This window comes from Vidua chalybeata, chromosome 23 (genome assembly GCF_026979565.1).
Source record: "Vidua chalybeata isolate OUT-0048 chromosome 23, bVidCha1 merged haplotype, whole genome shotgun sequence".
Classification (NCBI taxonomy): Eukaryota; Metazoa; Chordata; class Aves; order Passeriformes; family Viduidae; genus Vidua; species Vidua chalybeata.
The window spans coordinates 3,457,005-3,483,041 of NC_071552.1; the positions used below are offsets into that span (position 1 = coordinate 3,457,005).

Genomic DNA, 26,037 nt, shown 5'->3' on the forward strand with positions numbered 1-26,037 from the left:
TGATCAGATCCACCACCTGATATTGCTTTTGCATATATTGGGTTTTCCCAATATTTGCTTGGGCAGCACTGGAATTTCAAGGTGCCAGAAAAAACGACTTTTAATAAATCATGAACTGGCCACAGAGCAGCACAAAAAGGGGCACAGAATGTGCAAATATTAAGGTTTTACCTTAGCAGAGTATCTGATATTATTCAAAGCTTTAATTTGGGGAACTGAGGCAAGAACTGGGGAGCTCAACCAGCCCAGTTTGTTCCTTTGCCTCCATTCCCTCTTGTGATCCTGGAAATGCAAACAACCCCAGGTTTACATCTGCAAACCCCACAAAATCTCCTTTCCTGCAGGGAATTTGAATTATAGCAATTTACTGTTCCAACGGGTTCATTTTGGCTTTGAAAATTCCCAATCTTCTGGAGTCAGAATTGCCACGAGAAGCCACTGAAATATTTGGCTGCTCCCTGCAGCATTCATGGGGTTTTTTTTTTGCTGGCTTGAATTCTGTAGGAAAACCCATTTTCTGTAATAGGAGCTGACCCAGCTTCTCCCCCTTGCTTTAAAAAGGCATTTTCAGGGAGAAGAAATCCCAGATAAAAGCCCTGAGCACTCTGGGCTCTGCTGTTCACCCTCACCCCCTTCACCCAGGGAGGATTTCCATCCCCTGCTGGAAATCTCCAGCACCTCTGCAGAACAGCCCCAGAAAAGCTCATCTCTAACTGGTTTTTACTTCCCAAACCTGGAAATTGGGGAAAACCTCCCAGGGGGGATTGTTGGGGTGTCCTGTGCAGGGCCAGGAGTTGGATTTGATGATCTTGATGGGCCCCTTCCAATTCTAAGCCTCTCTCAGAGATGTAACACCAAAGAGAAGTAGAAAATTGCCCAGAAAAGGAAATAATGTTCACCATTGTCATTATTTACTGTTTTAAGCCTCCTTATTTTCACTTTTCCTTCTTGCATGAGCAAAGACATCCCACAGTGCCACCTGGACAACAAAAAAGGACAAAAATCACAACTCCCCCTGCTAAAACCTCTGTGTTCTCTTCACTGAAGCTCCCAACTCTCCCTGTTTTCAATTTGCAAGGGAAAAAAAACAGATATTGAAGGCACAGTGGGTAACTCAGGATGCAACAAGACTCACCAAGGTTGGGAGGAACCCAGTCTGTGACAGATTTTGAGATAAATCTACAATCCACAAGGAAACCTTTCACCTGGCTGCTTGCAGATTTCAGCCCCCTAACCACGAGGCCAAGCTTTAACTCCACATTAATTTATGGCCCAGTCTTGCTGCTCAAAAAAATATAAATTTTATGGAGTTTATGCAAGGTACCTGTGGAAAAAAAGCTGTAGCCCCGCTGTGCTGACATCCAGAGATTGGCATCTTACACAGCCCACAGTGGGAAGGGAAAAAAAACCAAAATCAGCTCATTCCTCCTGGTTTCCAGCTAGGAGAGTGAGTGAAGCCAGCCCCGAGCTCAGGCTGTGAGGAGGTACCTGGCTTCCTGCCCAAAACATCCCTTCCTTTTTCTGAGGCCCCTCCAGCTCCACATGGCTAAAAAAGGCAGCTGGAAAATGTCCTGGAAGCACAAAATGCTGCATCTCTGCCTCTCTCCCTGCCTGCAGCAAGGAGCAGCTCTAGGTGAGCTCTGGGTGAGCTCTGGGTGAGCTCTTCCCACTCTGGAAGAGGTTTCCCCCAGTTCTTGCCCCCAAAAACACGGAATGAATGACTATTCCTGGCACTCCCATACTCCTGGCTGTAAAATCCACGTGTCAGGTTCTACCGCAGCCCCTGCAGCTCTGAGGAACTCCAGAAAAAAACTCAATTTCTTTTCACTCCGTGCTGGTGCCACGTGAGCTGAGCTGGCAGCTGGGAATGTTTCCTCCTGAACCTGGCACTGTTGTACAAGAATGAAATATTTCCCCATTATTACTAAAAATGGCAACAAAAACTGGCACTATTTACACTGCAAGGGCCAAGGGGGGTTGGTTTGGGGTTTGGGGTTGTTTTTTTTCCAAGGTTTTTTTTCTGTCTGGAATTGTCGCAGCACAGGGAACAAAGGCTCCACACCAACTCCAGCAGCTCTGCTCCAAGATCCCAAGGATGGATGAGCAAAATGATTCCCTCAATCTTCATCTCATGGTGCTGATGAGGAACCCAAAATGATCCTTTTTATCTCCATCTCATGGTGATTAAGAACCCAAAATGATAATTTTTAGCTCCATCTCATGCTGCTGATTAAGAACCCAAAATGTTCCTTTTTATCTTCAACTCATGGTGACTGAGACCCCAACGTGGCCATTTCTGTGCCAATCCTGAATACCTGACAGAGATTCACTGGATGGGGACTGAGAGAACTCTTCTACCTCCCATTCCCAGGTGGAGAATTCCAAAGAAATCCCTTCTCCTTCCCTGCCCAGCTCCCTCCAGGGTCTCCCAATTTCCGGTGGAGAATTTCAAGGAAATCCCTTCTCCTCCACCCAGCTCCCTCCAGGAGCTCCCAATTTCCAGTGGAGAATTCCAAGGAAATCCCTTCTCCTTCTCCACCCAGCTCCCTCCAGGAGCTCCCAATTCCAGGTGGAGAATTCCAAGGAAATCCCTTCTCCTTCTCCACCCAGCTCCCTCCAGGAGCTCCCAATTCCAGGTGGAGAATTCCAAGGAAATCCCTTCTCCTCCACCCAGCTCCCTCCAGGAGCTCCCAATTCCAGGTGGAGAATTCCAAGGAAATCCCTTCTCCTCCACCCAGCTCCCTCCAGGAGCTCCCAGTTTCGGGACCAGTGCTGGGGACAGCAGTTACATAAGTGCTGCAGGAACTGAGGGGGAGAGTGAATGTCAAAGCTTGCTGGAACATGAACCCGGGAGCCTTGTGGATTCAGTCTCTAGCATCCATCAAACGTGATTAATTTTAATGTCACAACATTTTAATGTCAATTACTTTTAATGTCACAGCTTCCTAGTTTACTACCGCAGCCACATTTCCGAGCTGATAAGAGATTCCCCCACAGAACTTTTAAGATCAAATGAATAAACAATTCAGGATAAATGCTACAAACAAGCCTCCCTGCTTTTGGAAGGACGTGGGGAATCTATTCCAAAGGCATTGAAAAACAGAGCATCTGAAGCTTTCACATTTAAGGCCAAATTACTGCTGAGTAAAAATTCTCTTCTGGCCAAAAATTTGGCAAATTCCAGATGCCAGCTGGAGATGTGGCTTGATATTATTTGCATTAGCCAAGGATATCTTTTATTTAGGTGCTGCATAAAGAATAACCAAGTTGTGGTTGTGGTTATTTAAAATTTCTGTGCAAAAGGAGACACCAGGCAAGTTAAGACTGATACAGAAACTCACAAAAGAGAATTTGAGACTTAAAATCTTTACGTTATCAAGTGGCCGGGGGGGGGGAAAGCTGAAAAAACAAACAGCTGAAGGTTTTTTTGCAGTGCCAAGGATATATTTTATTTAGGTGCTGCATAAAGAATATCCAAGTTGTGATTGTGGCATCTGAAAATTTCTGTGCAAAAGGGGGCACCAGGCAAGTTAAGACTGATGAAGAAACTCAGAAAGGAGAATTTGAGACTTAAAATCTTTAGGTTATCGAGTGGCTGGGGGAAAAAATCAAACAGCTGCAGGTTTTTTTGCAGTTCAACTCCTCACAATTTCAAACCCATTTAAATGCCACCCCTTTAGCAGCCTGGACTTGCATTCCAGTTCCTCTGGCTTTCTATTTTTCCTGAACTTGTGTTTGCTAAATGTTATTTTAAAGAGTTGGTGAGGTTGACAAAGCCTCAAACTCCCTGGGGTTTCTCACGAGAACAAAAGCAGCCTTGTGGATATCTTTAGAACAAATTATAAGACTGAGGAGAAGTCAAGCCTCTAATATGAAACTGAGATGGGTCACAAAAGATATTTGAACAGACAAACTAAAGTAAAACAGGAAAGTGAGTCAGACACCTGCCTGGCCTTTTTTAGAGTCCAGGATCTGACCTGGTGCAGTCATTACCACAAATTTCTGTACCTAAATTTGCATTTAATGGTGATGCATGAGGCAGCTGTAGCTCAGAATTAACAGGGATTTTAAGCCCAGAACAGTTCAGTGGGGCCTTCTAAGAGCACAATTTAAGTCTCAACCAACAATCAAACTGCAAAAATGAAGTGCACTGTTTGGCAATAGATCTGTCAAAACAGAACAGGTGATTTGGATGGAGTTTCAGCAGTTTTTAGTGCAGCAGAGAGCACACAACATCACCACAGTGTTTGCAGCTTGGCAGCCTGCAGCTCCGGCAGCATCTTTTTTCTTTGAAACAGAAAATTGCTTGAAATTCACTTTCTAGCCTGCATTTGCCAAACTTCCAGCTAGCAGAGCTTAAATTCCCATTCTGAAGAGTTCTCAGAGGGCTCTGCAAAGGCAGCAGGGGCTGTCCTGATCCCGGGGAGCTTGAGCACGGACCAGCCTCAGCTGTCAGATGCTGTTAGGATCCAGGGCTCATTAAGAACCCAGGCTGGGATTTCCATGACTCAATGAGTTTAGATTCCCTGAAAAGAGGGAGGATTATCCCAGCACTCTCCATCTGGGCTGAGTGTAACCCAGCCTGCTGTTCACCTGGACACCTGTGCAGGAATATTTGCTCTAAAACGCGAGCAGGTAAAGCAAGAGGTGCCAGACAGCACAATCTGACCAAATCCTGTGTGTGTGACAGCAAACACAGCCTGGAGCCACCCCCAGCCTGCCAGGGCTCACATTCCTGGAGCTGCTGAGAGCAGGGACCTTTCCCTGACCCAGACTAAGCAAAGGCTCTGCAGGCACCAGCTCCTAAACAAAGCCCCACATTCTGATTATTTACACATCTCTCGTGTCCTCAAGCAGCCAGAGACTGAGAGCGTGGCTGGGAGGCTGCAGGGAGATGTGGGAGGGCAGCTCCTCACCCCAGGCTACACAGAACTCTCCCAAAGCCAAAGCTCAAACCCCTCAAAATGTTCCTCGGACTGTTTTTGTCCCAACTCCACCATCACTTTGAGAAAAGCTCTTTTCTTCAGCACAGCCAACATCAGATCCACTCAAATTCAGCAGTTCAGATCTATAAACTCAGCCAGTGTCTGTAGTTTTTATTTTCACTCAGGTGTTGGCCATGAAACATGAAAAATCTCAGTCAGCTCAACTTTCCTCCCCAGTTTGGTTCCCTTTTTCCCATGGAAACCTGGGTCCATCCCATCAAGGCTAAACAGCATCCAAATTTTTATTCTGAGCACTCAGTCCTTAGAATCTTTTAGAAGATAGATTTGGAGTGAAATAAAACAGTTTAATAAAACAGTATCAGCAAAATACTAGACTAAATCATTAAATAAAAAATAAATTAAATAAAACTGTATCAGCAAAACCTGAAGTATTTTCCTTTCCCACAACCCAAGAACAGCAGGAGCAAAACTTGACTTTGCATTTTTTAAAACTGATTTAAGATCTTGTAAAGATTCCCACTTTTCCTTTCTGGAGAATTCTAATCCTACAGGCTGTTGCCAAAACTGGCCTCATTGGTGGCATTGGGCAGAAGATGTGGTGCTAAGCATTGACAAAGGCAGAACCGGACCCATTTTCCTCAGGAATTAAGGAAATTATCCCAAGAAATGGAACATCCAGCTGCTGGAAAACAGATTCCAAGTGTTTAACGTCTGTCCAAAAATAGATCTTTGTCTGTTGAGACTATTTAGGAAGCTCAATGACAAGTGAAATTTGATTTATTTCTTCCAGAATATCAACACATGCTTCTCCCCAGCTGCTTAATAATCAACAATAAATTCCCAATATTGCTGTGATTCCACTTAGGGGTTTTCTTCCACCTGGATTATTTCAGAGTGAAACAATCATTAAATCAACCACTGTTCTCCTCTAATCTGGAGTTCCTGGCTCCTTATTCCTGAGTTTTCTGCCAGGCAGGTGTGGGCAATGGATTTGTAGAAAATTCTCAAATCTGATAGAATGTTTCTGTATGTAAAGTTTGAGGTAAGAAATGCTGACTTAGAAATGCCACGGAATAGGACAGACATTGTTGAGAGAGAAACAGAGCTAGAAACAAGTTTTAAAGGCTGGTTTTATTAAAAAAAAAAAAAAAAACAAACAAAAAAAAAAACACAAAAACTTTGGAGAAATAGATAGATAGATAGATAGATAGATAGATAGATAGATAGATAGATAGATAGATGCTTTGGAGGAACAGAACTATGAAAAATGCATTGTAGAAGGATTTATGAGGGGTAATTTTAGATTATTGGCTTTCAGGCATTTTCAGCATGGTATAGCCAAAGCTGGTAGGCCAAGAAACACTTATAGTGTAATTAAAACACAATATTGTGTATTGGAATTAGGAAATAGTCAGCTTCTGATTGTGATAATGTGAATTATGACAGCTGTATCATCTCACCCTTCTCATGAGACTGAAAATGGAATAAAAGTTTTTCAAACACCTCTCAGTTACCCCATCCCTGGGCCAGGAAAGGGTTTAATCCAAAAATTGGTGCCCCACTACTGTAACTGCAGGTGAACCCGGTGGAGGAAATGCTGAGGTCTGACTCCAGTTCAGGAGGCTGAATGATTTCTTTATTAGAACTATACTGTAATACATTAATATACTATTTAAAGGAGATACTAAAACTACAAACCTGCTTGTTCTAACTGTCATATCTAACTCACAACTCGTGACCCTCTCTGAGAGTCCAGCCACAGGGGGGTTGGATTGGATTGGATTGGATTGGATTGGGTTGGGTTGGATTGGGTTGGGTTGGATTGGATTGGATTGGGTTGGATTGGGTTGGATTGGGTTGGGTTGGATTGGATTGGATTGGATTGGATTGGATTGGATTGGGTTGGATTGGATTGGATTGGATTGGATTGGGTTGGATTGGGTTGGATTGGGTTGGATTGGATTGGGTTGGATTGGATTGGATTGGGTTGGATTGGGTTGGATTGGGTTGGGTTGGATTGGATTGGATTGGATTGGATTGGGTTGGATTGGATTGGATTGGATTGGATTGGGTTGGATTGGGTTGGATTGGGTTGGATTGGATTGGGTTGGATTGGATTGGATTGGATTGGATTGGATTGGGTTGGATTGGATTGGATTGGGTTGGATTGGATTGGATTGGGTTGGATTGGATTGGGTTGGGTTGGGTTGGATTGGGTTGGATTGGGTTGGATTGGATTGGATTGGATTGGATTGGGTTGGATTGGGTTGGGTTGGATTGGGTTGGGTTGGATTGGGTTGGATTGGATTGGATTGGGTTGGGTTGGATTGGATTGGCCACCAGGCTCAAACAATCCTCAGCAGAATCCAACCAAGCACTCACCCCAGGTAAACAATCCTCCAAACACATTCCACATGGGAAAAACAAGGAGCAGAAATAGAAATTGTTTTCTCTTTCTTCTCTCTGTGCTCCTCTATGAAAAATCCTGAGAGAGAGAATGTGCCTGCCACACCCCACTTAAAAAAAAACTCAATCCAACAGGCAGGAGGAAACAAGCTGGAAACAAGGCAAAGAAGTCTTTCAAATAACTGGAAACAAGCTAGCAGGTTTAGTGATCTTATTTTAAATAACTGGAAACAAGCTAGCAGGTTAAGGGAATATCTAAAATAACTGGACACAAGCTAACAAGTAAAGGAATATTTTAAATAACTAGGAACAAGCTAACAAGTAAAGTGAATATTTAAAATAACTGGCAACAAGCTAACAGATAAAGTGATATATTTTACATATTTTGAAACAATATAGGATGTAAAGGAATATTTAAAATACCTGGAAACAAGATAACAGGTTAAATAAATACTTTTAATAACTGGAAACCAGCTAACAGGCAAAGTTAAAGTTCCTGTTAACTGGTTTCCAGTTATTAAAAATATTAAATATTTAAAATAACTGGTTTTAACTGGTTTTTTGCCTTATGCTAAGGAATATTTTAAATAACTGGATTCCCGTTATTTTTATATTTAATATTTAAATAGTGTATTTATATATAATATTTAAATATTTAATATTGAAAATAACTGGATTCCCGTTATTTTAAATATTTTATATTAAAAATATTTAACTATTTAATATTTAAAATAACTGGAAAGCAGCAGTGTCCCAGCCCTGACTGTCCCTGTTTTCTGTACCACATCCTGGCACCCTGGGCACTTTCACGTGTGACTCCTGCCCTGACAATTCCCATCCCTGTTTGCTGTCCTTGCTGCATCTGGAGCGACAGCAATCCCTCATTTCCCTCTTTCCAGCCTGGATTTTCCCTCCTGGGCTCCTCCAGCTCAGCCAGATCAGCAGAACAAAGCAGCAACAGCTTCCTCACACTGGAAATTGTTGTTTTTGCTTAGTAGAGAAGGGATAAAATAAAATAAAATAAATAAAATGAAACCAATCAAATAGCTGCAGATTGGAGCAGCCCAGTCTCCATCTGTTCCTCATGAACATCCAGAAACAGCCCCGAAGTGTCTGCCGGGCAATATTTGACATTTCTGTAGGAGCAGGCAGCCAGATGTGCCCAGCTGTGGGCTGATCCAGGGCGGTGTTTGGGGTACCAGGCAGGACAGGGCGTCCTGAGCAGGGCCGGGGTTGTGGTGAGGCCAATTCCCTGCTCAGAGCTGCTCCTGGCATCCTGCAGGATCCCAGCCTCTCTGGGGTGTGCAGGGGGGACGTGGCTTTGCTCAGAAATGTTTTATTCAGGCTGTTTATCCTCAAAAGAGCGTTTTCCTTTTAGATTAAATTATCTGGACTCTGTTTATGCTAAACACAGGAGACAGGACTCAAGCATTTCCTCTTTTAGGAAGTGTGGTTGAGTGTATTTCCTACAAAATTTATAAAGAATTCTGGCAAGGGCTTGTGTGGCTCCTTAAGATTTCAAAGCCTTCTTCCCTAAATGCTGAAAGAGCTGCCTCTGTCAGGGCACAGCTCCATCCCAGTGACACGAAATACAAATGCAAGCAGACAGCAGCTATCAGCTCTTTGGAAAGGGCAGCCTGATAAAAACCATGATCAAATTATTTACCAATACTCCCCATTTTGTCTCAAGACCAGAGATTCCATTATATAATGAGACGTTTCCCTTTCTGTTTTACAGCTGGGGAAGCCGAGGCTCCAAAAGGACTTGTCAAAAGCACCTTGTGGGACTGGGGGTGAGGTGAGATGAGTTAATCAACAAGAGAATGAGATGAGTTAATCAACAACAGAACAGAATTTTAACAGTGAAAACAGGGTCACCACTGGAACTGGAAGAAAAACCACAGTTTTCTGTCTTCCCATCTCGTCTCCTTACAAAGGATTCTGACTTTTTTGCTATAAAAATCCCACGCTTTAAACGCCATTTGCCATGCTTTAGTCACCCCTGCTCCTGCAGGAAGTCTCCAGCTCCACCTGAAGCTCGAGGGCAGTGTTCTGCTCAGATTTCCGGGACAGCCGAAGGGCAGATCCTGCTCGGAGCCCCTCTGCCCACCAGGAGAACCTGTCCGAGCACCCAGAGCACAGCCCAGCCCCGCTGCCCCAGGATTTCTCATCTCCCCCAGCTGCCCAGGACATTTTTTTTCCCTGGCACGTTCATCCATTATGCACAGCTCCTGGATCAGAGGGGACGGGAGGAGATGAGCAGTGGCTGCTGTTCAAAGTGGCTGCAGGAATTCCATTTATCCGCTCCATCCAGCCCTGCCTGCGTGGCTCCAGCAGCGAGGGAGGCTTTTTAGGCACTCTCATCATCATTACCTGCTAATTACTGCTCTTAGAACGCACGGCTGGCACCAGCAGCTGCCCATGCTGCTGCTCCACCAGCTCCCTCCACCAGGGGAATTCTTCCCGGTTTATTTTTAATTCTGCCTCATAATCAGGCCCTAATTTTATGCATATTGGCTCAGGATATTTTTTCCCCTTTCTCCTACATTGTCAGTCTGCTTGTCACATCCTTGCTGAAGGGGATTCCTCGCTAAGTCCTTCTCTTGCTGGGGTAGGATGGCCTCTTTTGCTTGAGGAATATAGGCTCTGACAGTGCTGACACAGAAAAAGAAAGCCCCTGAATGATTTCAAACCATGAGCAGAGCAGGAATACAGAGCTGCTCCTGCCCTTTCCTCCCAGAAGCCAGAGCCAACCTAAACCCAGCTCCTTCTCCTCACCCAGAGCAGTCCCGGAGCCTCTGACGGCCTCTCCCTCACTTGCTGATAAGATTATCAGTTTTGGTAACAAGGAGCCCACACACTGTGTCCCCTCCATGAATTAAAGCTTTCAGAGGCACAGCAGAAGTTACAGCAAAGCTGGGACATTAAATCAGAGAGGGAAGAAGAGAACTGGCTCTCCTCAGAGGCAAGAACATCACAAACTCCTAAATCCAGGAGTTTTTAAGGCAATTAACTCTCACTGCCAGGCAGATCCTACTTCCAGTTAGGAGATATCTTTTCCAGGAGAGAGCATTGAGGGAGCTCTGTTCCAATCCCCACACAGATATTTTAGAAAACCAGAATTTATTTGCTTTTTATTGTTTGGAGTATTTCCCCCCGCTCTGTTCTGCTTTTACAAGACGATCATAAAAAATGAAGCAGCATTTAAATCAGCAGCAAGGGTGGAAGAGCAGCGCTAATTCCTGCCTGAATCAGCTCCATCCTTGCAGGAACTGGAAATTAATTTGCCTTCCATGGGCTGAAGCTGCTCCTGAGCTCGACTTGCTAAACCAGGAGCTTTCAGTGGGGAGAGATGACAGAAACAGAGAATCGCAGACCCCATCAAAGGCTTCTAAAAGCCCCAAACCCCCAAGAGAAGACGAGCACACAGAGTTAAAAGAGCTCCAGCACACTCCCAGCCTGTCTCGGCAGCAGGCAGGAGCTCTTGGGGCTGCTGGTTTTTCTGGGCACGCTGGGTTTTCCACACTGCAGAAAAGGAAATGTTGAGAGGACGCGAAAAACGCCAATCACTTGTTTTTAGAATTGTTTAAAGTTTAATAATAATAAAATGGTTATAAAAATAGTAATACAATTAGAGTAATAAAAATTTAGAGGTAGGACAATTACAAAAAGCAAAGAATTTCGGACGTGTGGATGTTTTTGGGCACTGAGCTGCCAAAACCACGCCTTGTGAACAAAGGAACAACCCTGAAAAGCAACAGCCTGTTGCATATTCATATATCTCATACATGGTGCAGAAATTCCTTGCAAATTAAGAATTTTTCTGTTTTTTGCCAACTTCTTCCCCTTAATCCTGGTGGTTCCATAAAGACGGAGAGAAGGTGGAAGGATGTTTGTCTTTTCTGATAAGGAGGCTGTAACTCTTTATGTGCCCTGTCGCTGTTATCTCTGTGTGAAGAGTTTCTTGATTATCTAATCTCTTTCTTGAACTAGTGAAAAATATCTTACATCGCAGAGTTTCTATTTTAACATGATGTTATAACCTAAAACTATATTTAACACACAACTTAAGAGAATTAACACAGCATAACTTTCTAACAGTACACATGTAATATTCATTGTAATATTTGCCAAAAGCCAATCCTAAAAGATGCATTTTTCACAGAGGACAACCCCGAGGGGCAGGAGCTGGAAGGAAAAGCTGCAGCCAGCAGCAAAGGGATGCTGCACACACGGGTTTGCATCACACGGTGGGGAGAGAGAGGCTCCGAGGCTGCTCGGGGAGAGGGGGAGGCTGCGGGAGTGGCACTGTTGAAACAGAGGTTTTTAGAGTTAGGTTAACAAAATGAATTAAGCATTTATAATTTAGCTTGTAGAGTTATGTGTTGAATTTTAACCTTTTACTTAAGAAACCCCTGCCTGGTACAAAGGGCATAGGAAAATGCAGATTTCTAGAGCTTCTTGCATAAAGAGCAATACCAGAGGAGGGGAAGAACCCAGATAAAGAAGCTCCTCTGTGTCCAAGCCCATCAAGACTGACAGACGTACTCAGATAAGCACCAAAGGACCGAAAGTGCACGCGCAGAGAGGAAAAGTTCAAAAGTTCAATCATGAGGAAGACCAAAATCTTCAGCCTCAGGACCACCGAGAGACCCCCGTGCGACCACCACAGCAAACCAGGCGTGCCCAGAGGGCGTGGATTTATTTAGCGTGAGGGGCGAGGACAGGCGGGGCCAGGGGGTGAATATGCATGGGAAAGTTGTGCAGTGTGTTCCACATGGAACAGCTTTGGGAATAAAGGTGTGGGTCAGACTGAGGCTCGGGGCACAAGTTTTGGAGCAATATCTCACTTGTGCCGGGCGCTGACACACAGACCCACCTCATAACTACCCCAGGGTGTGGGGTCTGTTTATTTATTCCGTGTATCGCTTCACTGCGAGGGGAAATGCTCCTGCATATGTCACGTGCCACTGCAAAGTGAGAAAAAGGGTTTGCATTCAAAGGGTTCTCCTCGGGCAAGGCGAATTTTATTGGTCAAAATAAAGGATTTTCTTCTGCCCAGCACAGCCTCCATGAGGCGACGGTAAAAAAAAAAAAGGGTGTGAAGGCACAGTAGTAAATCACTCAGAGCAAATAGTTTTTTAATTCACTTAACAATCACTGAGGTGGGATAGAACAGGCCCTGCACCATCCTAAAACCCTAAAAAAACCCCTAAAAAACCCTAAAAATCCTAAAACCCCAGCAGGTTGTGCTGTATCAGAGCAGTGGTGCCTGTGAACAAAGAACAGTCTCCAGCAGTGCTCAGAAAAGCACTAACAAGGCAGGGAAATGTCAATATTGCCTAACTGCCTAGTTAAAATCATTCTACATGCATGAATAATCAGCTTTTGTTGTCAGCTTTGTTTTATCCCCCTGAATGTTTTTTTCTTAAAGGTGTTTGTCAGGAGAAAGGGAAGGAAGTAAAGAATTTGTTTAAGATATCTTCAGATCCCAGCTTTTGTGCAGGAATTTATGCTCTGGAATGCCACAGAGAGATGCAAACCAGGTGCCTGGCTCGTTTGGACAGCAGGCAGGGACAAAACCAGATTTAAACCTGGTTAAAACTTAGGATTTCCATACAAACATTTGATCTGCAGTGTTTTAAGGAGCACTGCATACAGGCAAAGAAACAATCCCTGCCTCAGAGCACTTAAAATCCAGGAAAAATATCAATATATCCAGAAAAAAAAAAAAAAAATCAATATATCCAGAAAAAAATGTGCAATATATCCAGAAAAAAATTAAATAAGGCCATGTTTCCTCCATTCACATCCTGGTTTTGGCTTCTGTGGAGGACATGGAGAGGGGAGGATGCCTGTGACATCCCCGCGGCCTCCACCACCTTTGGAGCCTTTTCCTAATGGGAACGCATTCCTGGCTGCCCCACAATGGGAGCAGCACGCCCAGGGCGCTGCTCAACGGGAAAAATGCGAGCCCAAGTCATTAGAGAAGAAGCCCTGTTGTAATTCAGCATCGCTGTCTGCAGAGCAGAGTTTGGAGCCTCTCCCTCCTCCCAGGTCACACGGGGCCTGAGTGAAGCGGCAGCTGCAGAATTGTGGTTTTTGCTGGCTCCGGGGGTAGCCTCGGGCTAAGAGGAAGGAGCTGACAAAGCCAGAAAAGCCGGGATGCATTTGGCACAGCACGGGAAGCCTCTTCCCGCATTAAGGCAGGTGGAACAGGCGGGCTGGGCTCTCCAGCCCCGTTTCTGCAGCGGTTTCAGAGCACTCTGCGGCTCGGGAGGGAAAGGCTGCACGGTCTGAGTGCTCTCCTGTTGGGGTTTGCCCATTTGGAATGACCCCGAAATTGTAGAAGTCCTTGTTCCCCCAGCCCGGCAGCCGAAGAAGAGGTCTGGAATGTGTGAGGTCGAGTTTTCAAGGTTGTTCATTTTTTCTTATCTACAATATTCTCTCTCTGACCTGCCGAGGTCCGCCTGGTACCGAAGCCATGGCAGTCTGGCGTGCCCTCCCTGGAGGTGTTTACATTTTATATCAAAAGTTACGTACAGTCTGTTTATAACAATGCACCAATATCTGTCATTTCTGTTGGACAGTTTGTGCCTATCCTAAGCCAACAGAAAAGTGTCACCATCACACCAAGACATGGAGGGCAAGAAGGGAAAGAAGGCCAGGACACACCCAGATTTCTCCATCTTTTACCCCTGAATTATATTCTAAAAACCCCAAAATTCCACTTTTTCACCCTGTGTCAATTCAACTACCACACTACTCAAACCCTTGTGGCTTGTAATTCCTCACACACAGTTGGCAGTTTTTTCCATGGGCTAAAATCAAAGCCAGAGGTGTTTTTGACTTCTTGCCAAGGTCTCTGAGCCCCCTCCAGGGTCTGGAGCCAGCCAGGGCAGCCACAGGGATGTGCTGGACTCCGACACTCTCCCTCTGCACAGTAAGCACAAAGCTGACAAACGCAGCATTTTCAGCTCTCCAGTGCCCCCCCAAGACCTGGGGGGATTAAAGGACACACCAAGTGTCACCTCCTTTGGTGTGACCCCGCTCGGGTGTCCCCACACTCACAAATTCCAGAGCACTAATCCCTTAAAACACTGGAAATGGAGACACTCAAAATGAGCAGGCATTTAAAAAGGAAGCCTGAATCACTAAATCATGAATCACTGGCAAAATCCAGGCTGGAACCTCAACATCCTGAATGCTTCTTTGACCAGAAGACACTCACCATTGCTTCATATCCCCCTTGAATAGAAAAAAAAAAAAAAAAAAAAAAAAAAAAAGGCATTTGTCAACACAAAAAGATCTGCTTTGTGTGGCTAAAATTCCCTTTGTCTCCAAGCAAGGGCTTGAAACAATGGAAACAGGAGAGGTTTTGCCCAGAGCAGAGACCACAGACAAGGCTGCACAGTGGGAATGTCTCCATGGCACTGGATGGATCCAAACAGCTCCTTGGAGATGCTGAGTCCTGGGGCAGCAGCACCAGGCTGTCCCAAAGTGTCACCTCAGTGACACTGTGAGGGACCCGACCCCACCCAAACAGAAAATGCCACAGCAGCAGCAGAGCTGATGGCCAGGAGCCCAGGAGCTGATGTCAAATTGCTCAGGTGGAATTGAGCTTCTGAACGTCACTGACTGTCACAGACACGTTCTTCTCTCTCTCAGGATTCTTCATAGAGGAGCACAGAGAGAAAGAAAAACAATTTCTATTTCTGCTCCTTGTTTTTCCCATGTGGAATGTGTTTGGAGGATTGTTTACCTGGGGTGATTGCTTGGTTGGATTCTGGTGAGGATTGTTTGAGCCTGGTGGCCAATCCAACCCAACCCAATCCAACCCAACCCAACCCAACCCAATCCAACCCAACCCAATCCAATCCAACCCACCTGTGGCTGGGCTCTCAGAGAGGGTCATGAGTTGTTAGTTAGATATAATAGTTTTAAAAAGTAGGTTTGTAGTTTTAGTATCGCCTTTAAATAATATATTAATGTATTACAGTATAGTTCTAATAAAGAAATCATTCAGCCTCCTGAGCTGGAGTCAGACATCAGCATCTCCTCCCACGGGTTCACCTGCATTTGCAATAGCTGGCACAGGATTTGTGGGCTGCTCTGTGCTCAAGGGACGACTCAGCCGTGTTTGGACGTCACAGCAGCGTCCATCCTGCACAGCCACGCAGTTTTCCTCACAGGAAGGGATGGGGCTGGCACAGGTGGCTCCCAGTGACACCCAACACCTGCAGCACTGAGAAAACGAGAAAAGCCAAGCTCCCTGCACTCCCACAGCACCAGGGGGTGAAGGCAGTGAGAAGCAATCACCCAGCCAGGTCACTGATAAATCTAATTTCTACTTTAAAAGTTAAAGGTTGTCAGTCGCCACGTAAAGCTACGTTTCATTTACTGCTGTTTTGGAAATGTTCAGGCCCAGAATCCTAAATTAACTCAGGTTCTTCAAATGTGGCTCTAAACACCACACCAGGCTTGCTGCTTGTTTGCAGGATGTACAAATAGTAAATAAACAAAAATGCAATATACAATTAGTAAATAAACATTCATGCAATGTAAACGGCAATATGTAAATATGTAAATGGTAAATAAACATTAATACAGTATCCAAATTGTAAATATTCACTTACACAGTTTTAGTAAATTATTACAATGTGAATAAAATAGTAATAAAATATTAATAAAATCCCCTTCTTGCAGAGCCCAGCTCTTGCACCAGTCTGAAGCACAGAGCCTCACAGCCCAGTGCAGCACCATTGGGGGGAGAGGCCTGGCTGGGTGTGCCCGAGGGCTCTGGCACCGTTTTCAGGCTGGTTTGATGCTCCAGGGGCTCCAAGTGAGGCTACCAGAGACCTCTGGAAATGGGGCAGGGCTCCTGCTTCGTTTTATGAAGGGTGCAGCAGCCTGGGCTCATCTGGGCCAAACTCACTGCACCAAATCCTGGGTTTGGTGTCCCTGGGAGTCACTCAGGCTCTCCCAGGGGATTCTTGTGTCCCTGGGGGATCTCACTGCACCAAACCCTGGGTTTGGTGTCCCTGGGAGTCACTCAGACTCTCCCAGCAGATTTTTTTGTGTCTCTGGACAAAACTCACTGCACCAAACCCTGGGTTTGGTGTCCCTGGGAGTCACTCAGGCTCTCCCAGCAGATTTTTTTGTGTCTCTGGGGGATCTCACTGCACCAAATCCTGTGTTTTGGTGTCCCTGGGAGACACCCAAGCTCTCCCAGCAGATTTTTTTGTGTCTCTGGACAAAACTCACTGCACCAAATCCTGGGTTTGGTGTCCCTGGGAGTCACCCAAGCTCTCCCAGCAGATTTCTTGTGTCCCTGGGCCAAACTCACTGCACCAAATCCTGGGTTTGGTGTCCCTGGGAGTCACTTGAACTCCCCCAGGAGATTCTTGTGTCTCTGGGCCAAACTCACTGCACCAAATCCTGGGTTTGGTGTCCCTGGAAGTCACTTGAGCTCCCCCAGCAGAATTTTTGTGTCTCTGGACAAAACTCACTGCACCAAATCCTGGTTTTGGTGTCGCTGGGAGTCTCCCAAGCTCTCCCAGCAGATCCCTGTGTCCCATTTTGTGTCCTGCTCTCCAGGAGCAGCTCCTGGGCACGGGGGGTGGAGCAGCCTGATGCTGCTGCTCTGGAGCGAGTGCTAGTGCCAGCCAGAGCCTGGGGAGAATGAAGCAATTTCCTTAACATTGCTCAACAAGGCAGGATCCAGAGCAGCAGTGCCAGCACCCCGCCAGACACCGGCCTCCAGCCTCACTCCAGCAGATCCACCCCGGAATTACAGCTCCACGTCTGCCTCTGCACCTCTCCCTGCAGAGCTTCGGGAAATGCTGCTTTGTTCGGGAAAAAGGGAAAGAAAGAAAAGGGGAAAATAGAGCCCTGATGTTGGAGAATGTGTCTCCTTTTTTCCTCTTGTCCCTGGAATTGTGATTGGAAATAATTGGAAGTGTCACTGGAAGTAATCAGAAGTGACAGTCCCTGGGCTACAAGGCTTTTGCTTCAAGTCTAACGATCCCCCCGCAAAACAAAACCTAAATTTAAACAATGAAGTCATAAAGTGATTTGCCTTCAAGGTTGAAAACCCTGCAATATTTTTTTTTTTTTAATAATAATAATAAAAAAAAAAGTGCCTGGCTGTGGTTCAGTTCAATATTCCAGGCTTGCTGTGTTGGATGAAAGCACAAACACACACAAAGGCACTCTGTGATTCCTGGCCCTACCTGGCCAATAAAGGTTCATATTTGTGTTAAACATTCCTGTGACCTTTGAAGTCCTATCAGATCTGTAAGGAAAACCACAGCCTGAGTCATCTGTGACACTCACCCGGCACCCATCTCAAATATTCCAAATACTGGAAATCCACCTAATTCCAATATTTTGCTGAAGCACAAAGGGAGCGGAATGGAGTAATTCTTTTTTTTTTTTTATTTTACATTTCTGAAAAGGCCTCCTAGCAGCCCATCCAGGCACTTAGGGAGAGAATCTGTTCAAAACACCTCACAGCCACAATACACTCCATGTATTGGTAAAAAACTCATTTTCCTTTTTTTCATGTGCAGCATGGAGTAATTCAGAGCCCAGGATTTCCTTTCGGGGAGGTTTCTCTGAGAGCACAGCAACACTTCATGAGTGGAGTTCCTCAGCACAGTGGTACCAAAAAATCCATTAATATGAGATCATCTCTTGGGGGAGCTCAAGCGACTTCCAGGGACACCACAAACCATTAATATGTGATAAATAAATTAATATAAATAAATAAATACCTTACTAGAAAACAAGATACTAGATAAATATCTGACCAGAAAATAAAGCTTCGTCCCTCCAGGTGGAAGGTGAAGGATTTCAGCTTGGATTCAGCTTTGTTAAGGATCTGCACATCACTCCTGTGCCCACATCTGGGGATGTATCAGGAGGAAAATCACTTTAAGTGAAGTTAAATTAAAATGAATTTAAGTTAGACATGTTCCAAGTGCTCCAGCACCATCAGCAGGGCGCACCCACCCGTGTGTGTGAGCTTCCCCCTGTCTCAGGTGTGCTTTAAATGCTCTCTGTGCAACGTGGGCTGAACAAAAGCTCTCTCGTGGAGTGACCCTTTCTCCTGGAGAGCCCGAGCCGTGCTCATGCCTTGCCTCTAACCCTGCACGCTCCATTTCAGAGCAGCCTCCCTCCTGCCAGGCAATGTCACAAAACCAGCCCAATCCTCAGTGACCTTTTCCCTCCAAAGGCAGCTCCACTGCAGGCACTAAGCTGAGCTCCAACCTTTCCACCCGGCCAGGGCTCAGCCTGGTTTTCCTGCCACGCAAAAAAAACATCCTGGCAGCTCCCCAGGAGGAGAGAGAGGCTCTGATGGGTATTGATCCTTGTGGGACAGCAACTCTGACACGCTGGGGCTGGGAAGTTCTCACTTAAACATTTGCCTTTTTTCAGCTGCCAAATGATTTCCTGGAGCAAGGGAAGGAGCAGAGGAGGACAGGGTGGGTTTTGTGGCCTTCTGTCACATCCAGCACCTCAGAGCTGCTCTGTCCCCTTTACAACTTGTTGCAAAGAAGAGCCAGAGCTCGTTAAGGAGTCAGATAAATTAACCAAGGTGCCAAGGTGTGGTTTAGGAGAGCCTGGCCTGGTGCCCATCCTCCTTTTCTAGGACTGGGCTATTTCTGGCAAGAAGGACCAGCTTTATTCTGGGTTGACAACCAGTGCAGAGCTCCAGGTGCACCCAAAGGAAACGCATTTAACCCTGGTGGGGCCAAACTAAAAGGGACAGAGCACAGAGGGGGCTGTCACTGCCCCCAGCAATGCTGAGGGGAGGAGAGAGCCCGGGAGATGGAGGAGCTGGAATTCTGCCCCGTGCCTGTTGACTTCTCACACATTTTCCATTGTTGTGCTTCCTGCCCAGCCCTGCGCTGTCCTGTCAAGGCTCTACTCACAGACCTCCCTGACCTGGCTTCACCCTTGACTTTTTGCTGGGCTGCTTCTGTAAACTGAGCATTTCTAAAAACAAATGAAGACACAGCTTTGGAGGGAAAAAAAAAAAAAAAAAAAAAAACACCAAAAAAAAAAAAAAAAAAAATCCAAACCAACAACAACAAAAAATACCTCCCAAAAAAAAATCCAAACAAACAAAACACCAAAACAAAACAAAAAAACAACCAAAACAGACCCATTCATCTTTTCAACACAGCACCACCAGGCTCCTTCTGCACCCAGAGCAGCCTCTTCTGTAGCACACAAATGGGCACAATAAAACACGTTTCAGATGCACAAACACTGCCTGCAGCCTGGGCTAACACAGGGCATTGTTTAATCAGGAATTTAAGGTGTATTTTGATTAAAATTGTGGGGAAAAGGCACACAAAGCAGCTCGCAGTGCCATTTGTAGCATTGCAACACCAATTTTATTGGTATAGACACGATTTTTAGTCCAGCGTAACAAGGACTTAGAAAAGATTTCCCAAATACATCCAAGAGGGATTGTTCACATCTCCTTCTGGTTCTGAGAACAAATCCCAGACTGCAAACCTGCTGAATCCCCCCCAACACCCCGTGCTTGCCTGGGGGAGAGCAGGGCTCTTGGTTGTGATCCTGAGGATAAACACCAGGATCTCTCCCTGCCACTTGTGCAGTGGCATTTCTGGGAAGAAGCTTGTGCTGCTCTTACACAAATTATCCTTCTGAAGCGGGCCAGGGCCCCCCAAAACCAAACCACTAATTCTATGTGGAGGAGACAAAGCCAGGGTGGGTACAAAGGCAAAACACCACTTGTTTTCCATGGGAAATTCAGAAAAGTTGCCTTCCCTCTGGCTATACTTCCCATAAAAATGATTTTTTTCTCCACAAATTTGGCTGCTTTTCCTCACTCTGGCAGGTTATTCTTTTCTCCCTTTTCTTCCTCGTGATAAAATGTCATTTCTGGATTAAAAAAAACTCCTCCAAAATAAAGTTTTTTTGGTTTTAATTGTTAAAAATCCCAACTATTTAATACAAAACAAAGCACCACTAGAGAAAAACAGGCAATTTATCATCAAGTGTCTGGACAGCAAATATTTGATGCAAACCATCCCTGGCTTTGGAAGAACTGGAGTGTCTCAGAGGAGTGTTAACCCTGATATTCTGCCAGAGAGCAACTCAATTTTGTCTGCCTCCTCTGAATTCCCCAGGGGTGCCAAATCCATCCTCTGCTCTCCTTTATTCCCTTTGCTCAGGTATTCCCAGGGCAGTGTGCTAATAAAGACTTGGAATTTAACCCACACTCCTCTGACAGCCTGGAATTTAACCCACAACTCTCACACAGCCGATGTTCTGTTGCCTGCTCTTGGAATTTGAGAGAAATTAGGATCAATCCCATGAAGCTGCCCTGGGGAGAGCTGTCCTTTTTTAAAGCTGAATACACCACCAAGTTCCCTGCATTCCTTCAGGAGCCAGTGACAAAGGGGAGGTGAAATCAAGACACAAAATCACACTCAAAACCTCTTTTCCCAGCTGCTGGTTGATTTTGTTTTTTTTTTTTTTTTTTTACACCACTCCTGAGCCAAGGTTTGTGCTAAATGTTAGAAAAAAAAGTGAGGCAAAGCCCTTGTACCACAAAGGGACAGTCAAAGGCAAGAGAAGGAGCCAAAGAAAACTAAAGTATATAATATATTTGCTATTTTCCAGTTATCACTGAGAAACTCTGGAAATTCTGGAAAATCAGCAGAAATAGAGGTCCCTAACCTTTGTTTTAGGCAACCTGAAAACAATCTCCTTTGCCTTCTACTATTTCTGGGGAATCAGCAGGAATAAAAGCCCACAAGCTTTGCTTTAAGCAACATAAAACCTGTCTCCTTTGGTTTTTACTCCTGGGAAATCAGCAGGGATAGAGATGCATAAACTTTGTTTTAAGCAACCTGAAAACCCTGCTTTGTTTTTTTTTCCACTTCTGGAAAACCAACAGGAATAAAGTTTTGTTTAAAGCACCCTGAAATCTGTCTCCTTTGGTTTCTGGGAAATAAAGGTTCACAAGGTTTGTTTTAAGCACCCTGAAATCTGTCTCCTTTGGTTTTTGGAAAATAAAGGTTCACAAGGTTTGTTTTAAGCATCCTGAAAACCCTCCCTTGGTTTTTTACCACTTCTGGAAAACCAACAGGAATAAAGATCCACAAGGTTTGTTTTAAGGAACCTGGAAACTCTCCTTTGGTTTTTGGGGAATAAAGGTCCATGATCTTTGTTTTAAGCACCCTGAAATCTGTCTCCTTTGGTTTCTGGGAAGTAAACGTTCATAGGTTTTGTTTTAAGGAACCTGAAAAGGCTCTCCTTTGGTTTTTGGAAAATAAAGGTCCACAAGGTTTGTTTTAAGCATCCTGAAAACCCTCCTTTGTTTTTTTACCACTTCTGGAAAACCAACAGGAATAAAGGTCCACAAGGTTTGTTTTAAGGAACCTGAAAACTCTCTCCTTTGTTCTTTTACCACTTCTGGAAAACGAACAGGAATAAACTCTTCCTTTAGTTTTTGGGAAATAAAGGACCACAAGCTTTGTTTTAAGCACTCTGAAATCTGTCTCCTTTGGTTCCCACCACCCCTAGGCAGCAGCGTCCCACTGAATTCCCAGTTCCCAGCGCGCTCGCTGAGAGCGGGGGCACTTCTTTAAAAACCAACTACCCCAGCAGGTTCTGCTTTGCTGTGGCCCAGGAGAGGAGGGTTTGGGGAGCAGGATGCCAAGCACAGGGCTTGCTGTGCTCTCCCGGCAGGGATTTCACGGGAGGCTTTTCCAGCAGAGCACAGCCCCGGGCAGCCCCAGCTCTGCATCAGCTCGGATTTCCCAGCTACCAGCCCGTGGGTACCTGGGCAAATGCCGGCTGTCAGAGGCAATTCCTCACGCCAGCAGGCCCTGCAAGGAGCTGCTCCATAACCTTTTTGCTGTGCAGTGAGACAGGAGGAGCTGGGGCTCAGCACAGCGCTGTCAGAGCCCTGGGACAGCGCGGAAAGAGATCCCCCACCTCAGAGCTGGCAGGGCAGGGCTGAGCTGCTCTGCGGGGATTCAGCTCTCAGCAGCACCCAGACTGACACCCCTGACTGACAGACACCCCAGAATGACACCCCTGACTGACACCCCTGACTGACAGACACCCCAGAATGACACCCCTGACTGACACCCCTGACTGACAGACACCCCAGAATGACACCCCTGACTGACTGACACCCCAGACTGACAGACACCCCAGACTGACAGACACCCCAGAATGACAGCCCTGACTGACAGACACCCCAGACTGACAGACACCCCAGAATGACAGACACCCCAGAATGACAGACACCCCAGACTGACTGAAACCCCAGACTGACTGACACCCCAGACTGACAGACACCCCAGACTGACACCCCTGACTGACTGACACCCCAGAATGACAGACACCCCAGAATGACACCCCAGAATGACAGACACCCCAGACTGACAGACTCCCCAGACTGACAGACACCCCAGACTGACAGCCCAGCTCCCACAGGGCACATAATCACTGCTGAGGTGCTGGTTTTGCTGCACTGTGGTGGGTGACCCCCAGCACTGCAGGAAGGGGTCAGTGCCCACAGCAGGATGGCAGCGAGGTGGGGGGGGTTGGGGTTGGCACATCTCCTGCTTTGATCCCCAAAGCCAGCAGCTCCTGCAGGGCAGAGCACTCACAGCAGCCAACAGCTAAGGAAAAGCACAAGAAACCAGTGACAAAGCACAAGAAACCAGTGACAAAGCCAGGCATACAAATAATCACCCCTGGGAGCTGTTCTGACCACGAGATAATCAGCTTTTTCCTTAGTTGTTGGGTCATTAAAAACATTCATGACTGACTTGGAGTGGGGCAAAGGGGAGATTTCCCACCCCATCAAATTTAAACCAATTCAGGAACGCATTTCAATGGAAGCATTGGCTACTTCTTTATAGGGTGAAAAATGCAACATCCTATTATGAACTTTTTCCACTCTGAAGTGAAGAACCACTTCAAAACTCTGCTTTTCAAGGGTGCAGTGGGTTACAAAGGGAGTTTGTGACACTTGACTCTCACTCCTCAGCTGGTCACAATCATGTCAAACTTACAGGGCCACCTTCCCCTCCTCAGCCTCTCCTGGCAAAGTGAGCTCTTGTCCACACTCAGCCAAGTCTTTCATCTTGTCCTGTTTTAATAAAGTCTCCTTCAAAGAGATTGGCTCCTGTTTCCTGTCTCCTCACACAGCTGCTCGTGTGCCCCAGAGAGGTAAACAGTGGAAAAGACAAGACTTGTGTATATTAGCCACGTTACTGGATGTTTAATGATGACAACACAAACCTTCCTCTCAAGGCTTCTCTAAAACCTTTTTTTTTCCATATTAGTCTTCACTTTATCAGGAAAAAAAAAAAAAAAAAAAAAAAAAAAAAAAAAAAAAAAAAAAAAAAAAAGCAAGACATCACTGGCAGTTCTGTAGATTTTTACTGCAGAAAATCCAGGCTTTAGCCAGCAAATCAGACTCCCCAGCCTCCTCGTGCTCAGGAGGATCCAGGAACAGGGAACCACAACTTTTCCTTACTTTTCCCTGGACTTGCTTCTGATATTGGTGAATGAAGCTGGACAAGGAGCAGAAAGACCAAGTCCTCTGCTGGCAGGGCAGGTAAAGCTCAGGGGGCAGCTCAGTGCCCACTGTAGGACCAGGAAACAAAACATTCCAGGTTTTGCTCTGAGTTTTGAAGACAATTCTCCCCTCAGCAGTGCTTGGACAGGAGAGGTTGAGAAACCTCTGGAAAGGTGAGAGCAAAGTGTCTTTTCCTGGGCATTCCTGTGTTCCTGTCATAGTGGAGATGCTGAGGACACATTGATAATTTAAATTCTCCATTCCAGGAAGGCTTTCTGCCTTCCCCAGCAAACACCTGTCTTGTAAACCAAGACAACTGATAAAGTTTTATAGATAAAAGCAGCAAAGGTAAGTAGTCATTATATTAATTACACACAAACCCACCTTTTCTGCAGCAACAGTTTGTTCCTTTCACTCCAAACCTTGAGCATATTGGAATATCCAGCAGCTGAACAGGATCAAAGGTTGCAATTCCCGTTGTTTCCATCAGCAAGGTGAGCAACCAACCCCTCTGTGTCCCAAATTTGCACAGAGCCGCTTCCTGAAGGGCTGAGCTGCTCCTAGCCCTGCTCTCTCAAGCACTCCCCACCCCAGAGAGGCACAAATGGCCAGAGCAGATGTGCAGGCACCAAGTGCTGCCTGCAGTGCCCACATCCCCCGGCACCACGGCCCTACAGAGAAAACCTGTGCTGGCAGCAATCCCCAGGGCAAAAGCCACTTCTCCCTTTACCAGCAGCTGCACAGACCTTGTGTTTGATCACCAAACCTCCCTCTCCAGTCCACATTCCACACCTGGGAGCCTTAAACTGGGCTTTCCGTGCCACAAGCCCTTAGAGCTGTTCAAAAACCCTATTTGTGCCTGTCCCCCATGCCCTGGCGCTCAGCTCCTCGCAGGGAGGCAGAGCCCAGCCCCCTTTGTCACACCTGAGCAGGTTCCAGCTCACAGCTGGCCCCGCAATGGCCAGGTTTGCCCAGCCAGGGCCGGTGCCTGTCAGCAGGAGGGAGGCACAGCTCACTGCTCACCCCTGCAGGAGCAGGAGCCCCTCAGACACCTCAGGGCTGCCAACTCTTTTCCCTCCAGCTTTCCTTCACTCTCCTTTTCCACCCTCTTTTTCCATTCTCTGCTCCTCTCCTCCTCAACAAATCAGCCTCTCTCTTTTCTCTCCCTCTTCTCTTCCCCTCCTTTCAGCGGCCCTTTCTCTCCTTCCCCCCTTCTTGCATCCTTTTCTCCCCCAACTGCTCCCTGCTGCACTCCAACACATCTGTTTCTAATCTTAGCCATCCATTGCAAACAATAACCCCTTTTTCTTTTCAACATCTGAACGCCGAGCGCCCAACAATTCAGCACAGTTACACAAATTTGACACTCCGCCTGAAACAAAGACATTTTATTCACCTTGTTTTGCCCAAGAGGTCCAAGCCCCTCTCTCCTTTATCCCTGAAAAGCGCTGCTCTCTTCAAACAAGAAACACACATTCCCAAATGAGTCTGTTTGACCAGCACTTTTCAAAATTAATCCAGATAATCAGAGATCTCAACCTGCTCATAAAGCGACCAGAAAAGGATCAGAACTCAAACACCACTGAAATTACAGTTTCCCATGAAAGTTTCCTCGTTACAAACCCCTTTTCTCCAACTCACCAGAAATGAATTTCAGGCACACGGAGCAGACTCGGGGAAGTTTGATGAGATCAAAAGCGAGCAACACCAAAAAGCCAACCTACCTAAGAAGAGGATTGAAAATGCAGACATTCCGTCTCCCAGCAAGAGGGACTTTTCCTCCCTTTTTCTTCCTCTCTCCCAAGGACGGCAGGCAGACCTGCACAGGATTCAAAGGAACGCCTCTGGAATGCACTGAGTGTAATTGCATCCATGTGCCAGAAAAAGAACCAACTTCACTCTTTCTTCCCTCCTGCTATTCATCCCCTGCTCCATCGTCCATCCACATCCAGCCAGAGCTTTTTTTTTTTTTAGGGGGGTGGATTTTTGGGGCTGTAAATTCAGGGCCCTGGGAGTTTCTGGGGGAGAAAGCGGCAGAGGCAGCACGGCGAGGACTTCACATCCACGGCAGCACAGAACAGTTTTTCCTGTCTGGAGAGGAGA

General features: G+C 46.0%; 1 protein-coding gene across 1 annotated transcript in view; it reads right to left on the reverse strand.

Annotated features, from left to right (window-relative positions):
- CLMP (CXADR like membrane protein) overlaps positions 1 to 25,797 on the reverse strand; it is a 51,513-nt gene extending 25,716 nt beyond the window's left edge. Inside the window, exon 1 of the mRNA XM_053963266.1 lies at positions 25,659 to 25,797. Coding sequence (XP_053819241.1) covers positions 25,659 to 25,686 — 28 coding nt within the window. The 5' untranslated portion in view covers positions 25,687 to 25,797. The remainder of the gene's footprint in view (positions 1 to 25,658) is intronic.
- Between the last annotated feature and the right edge of the window lie 240 nt (positions 25,798 to 26,037).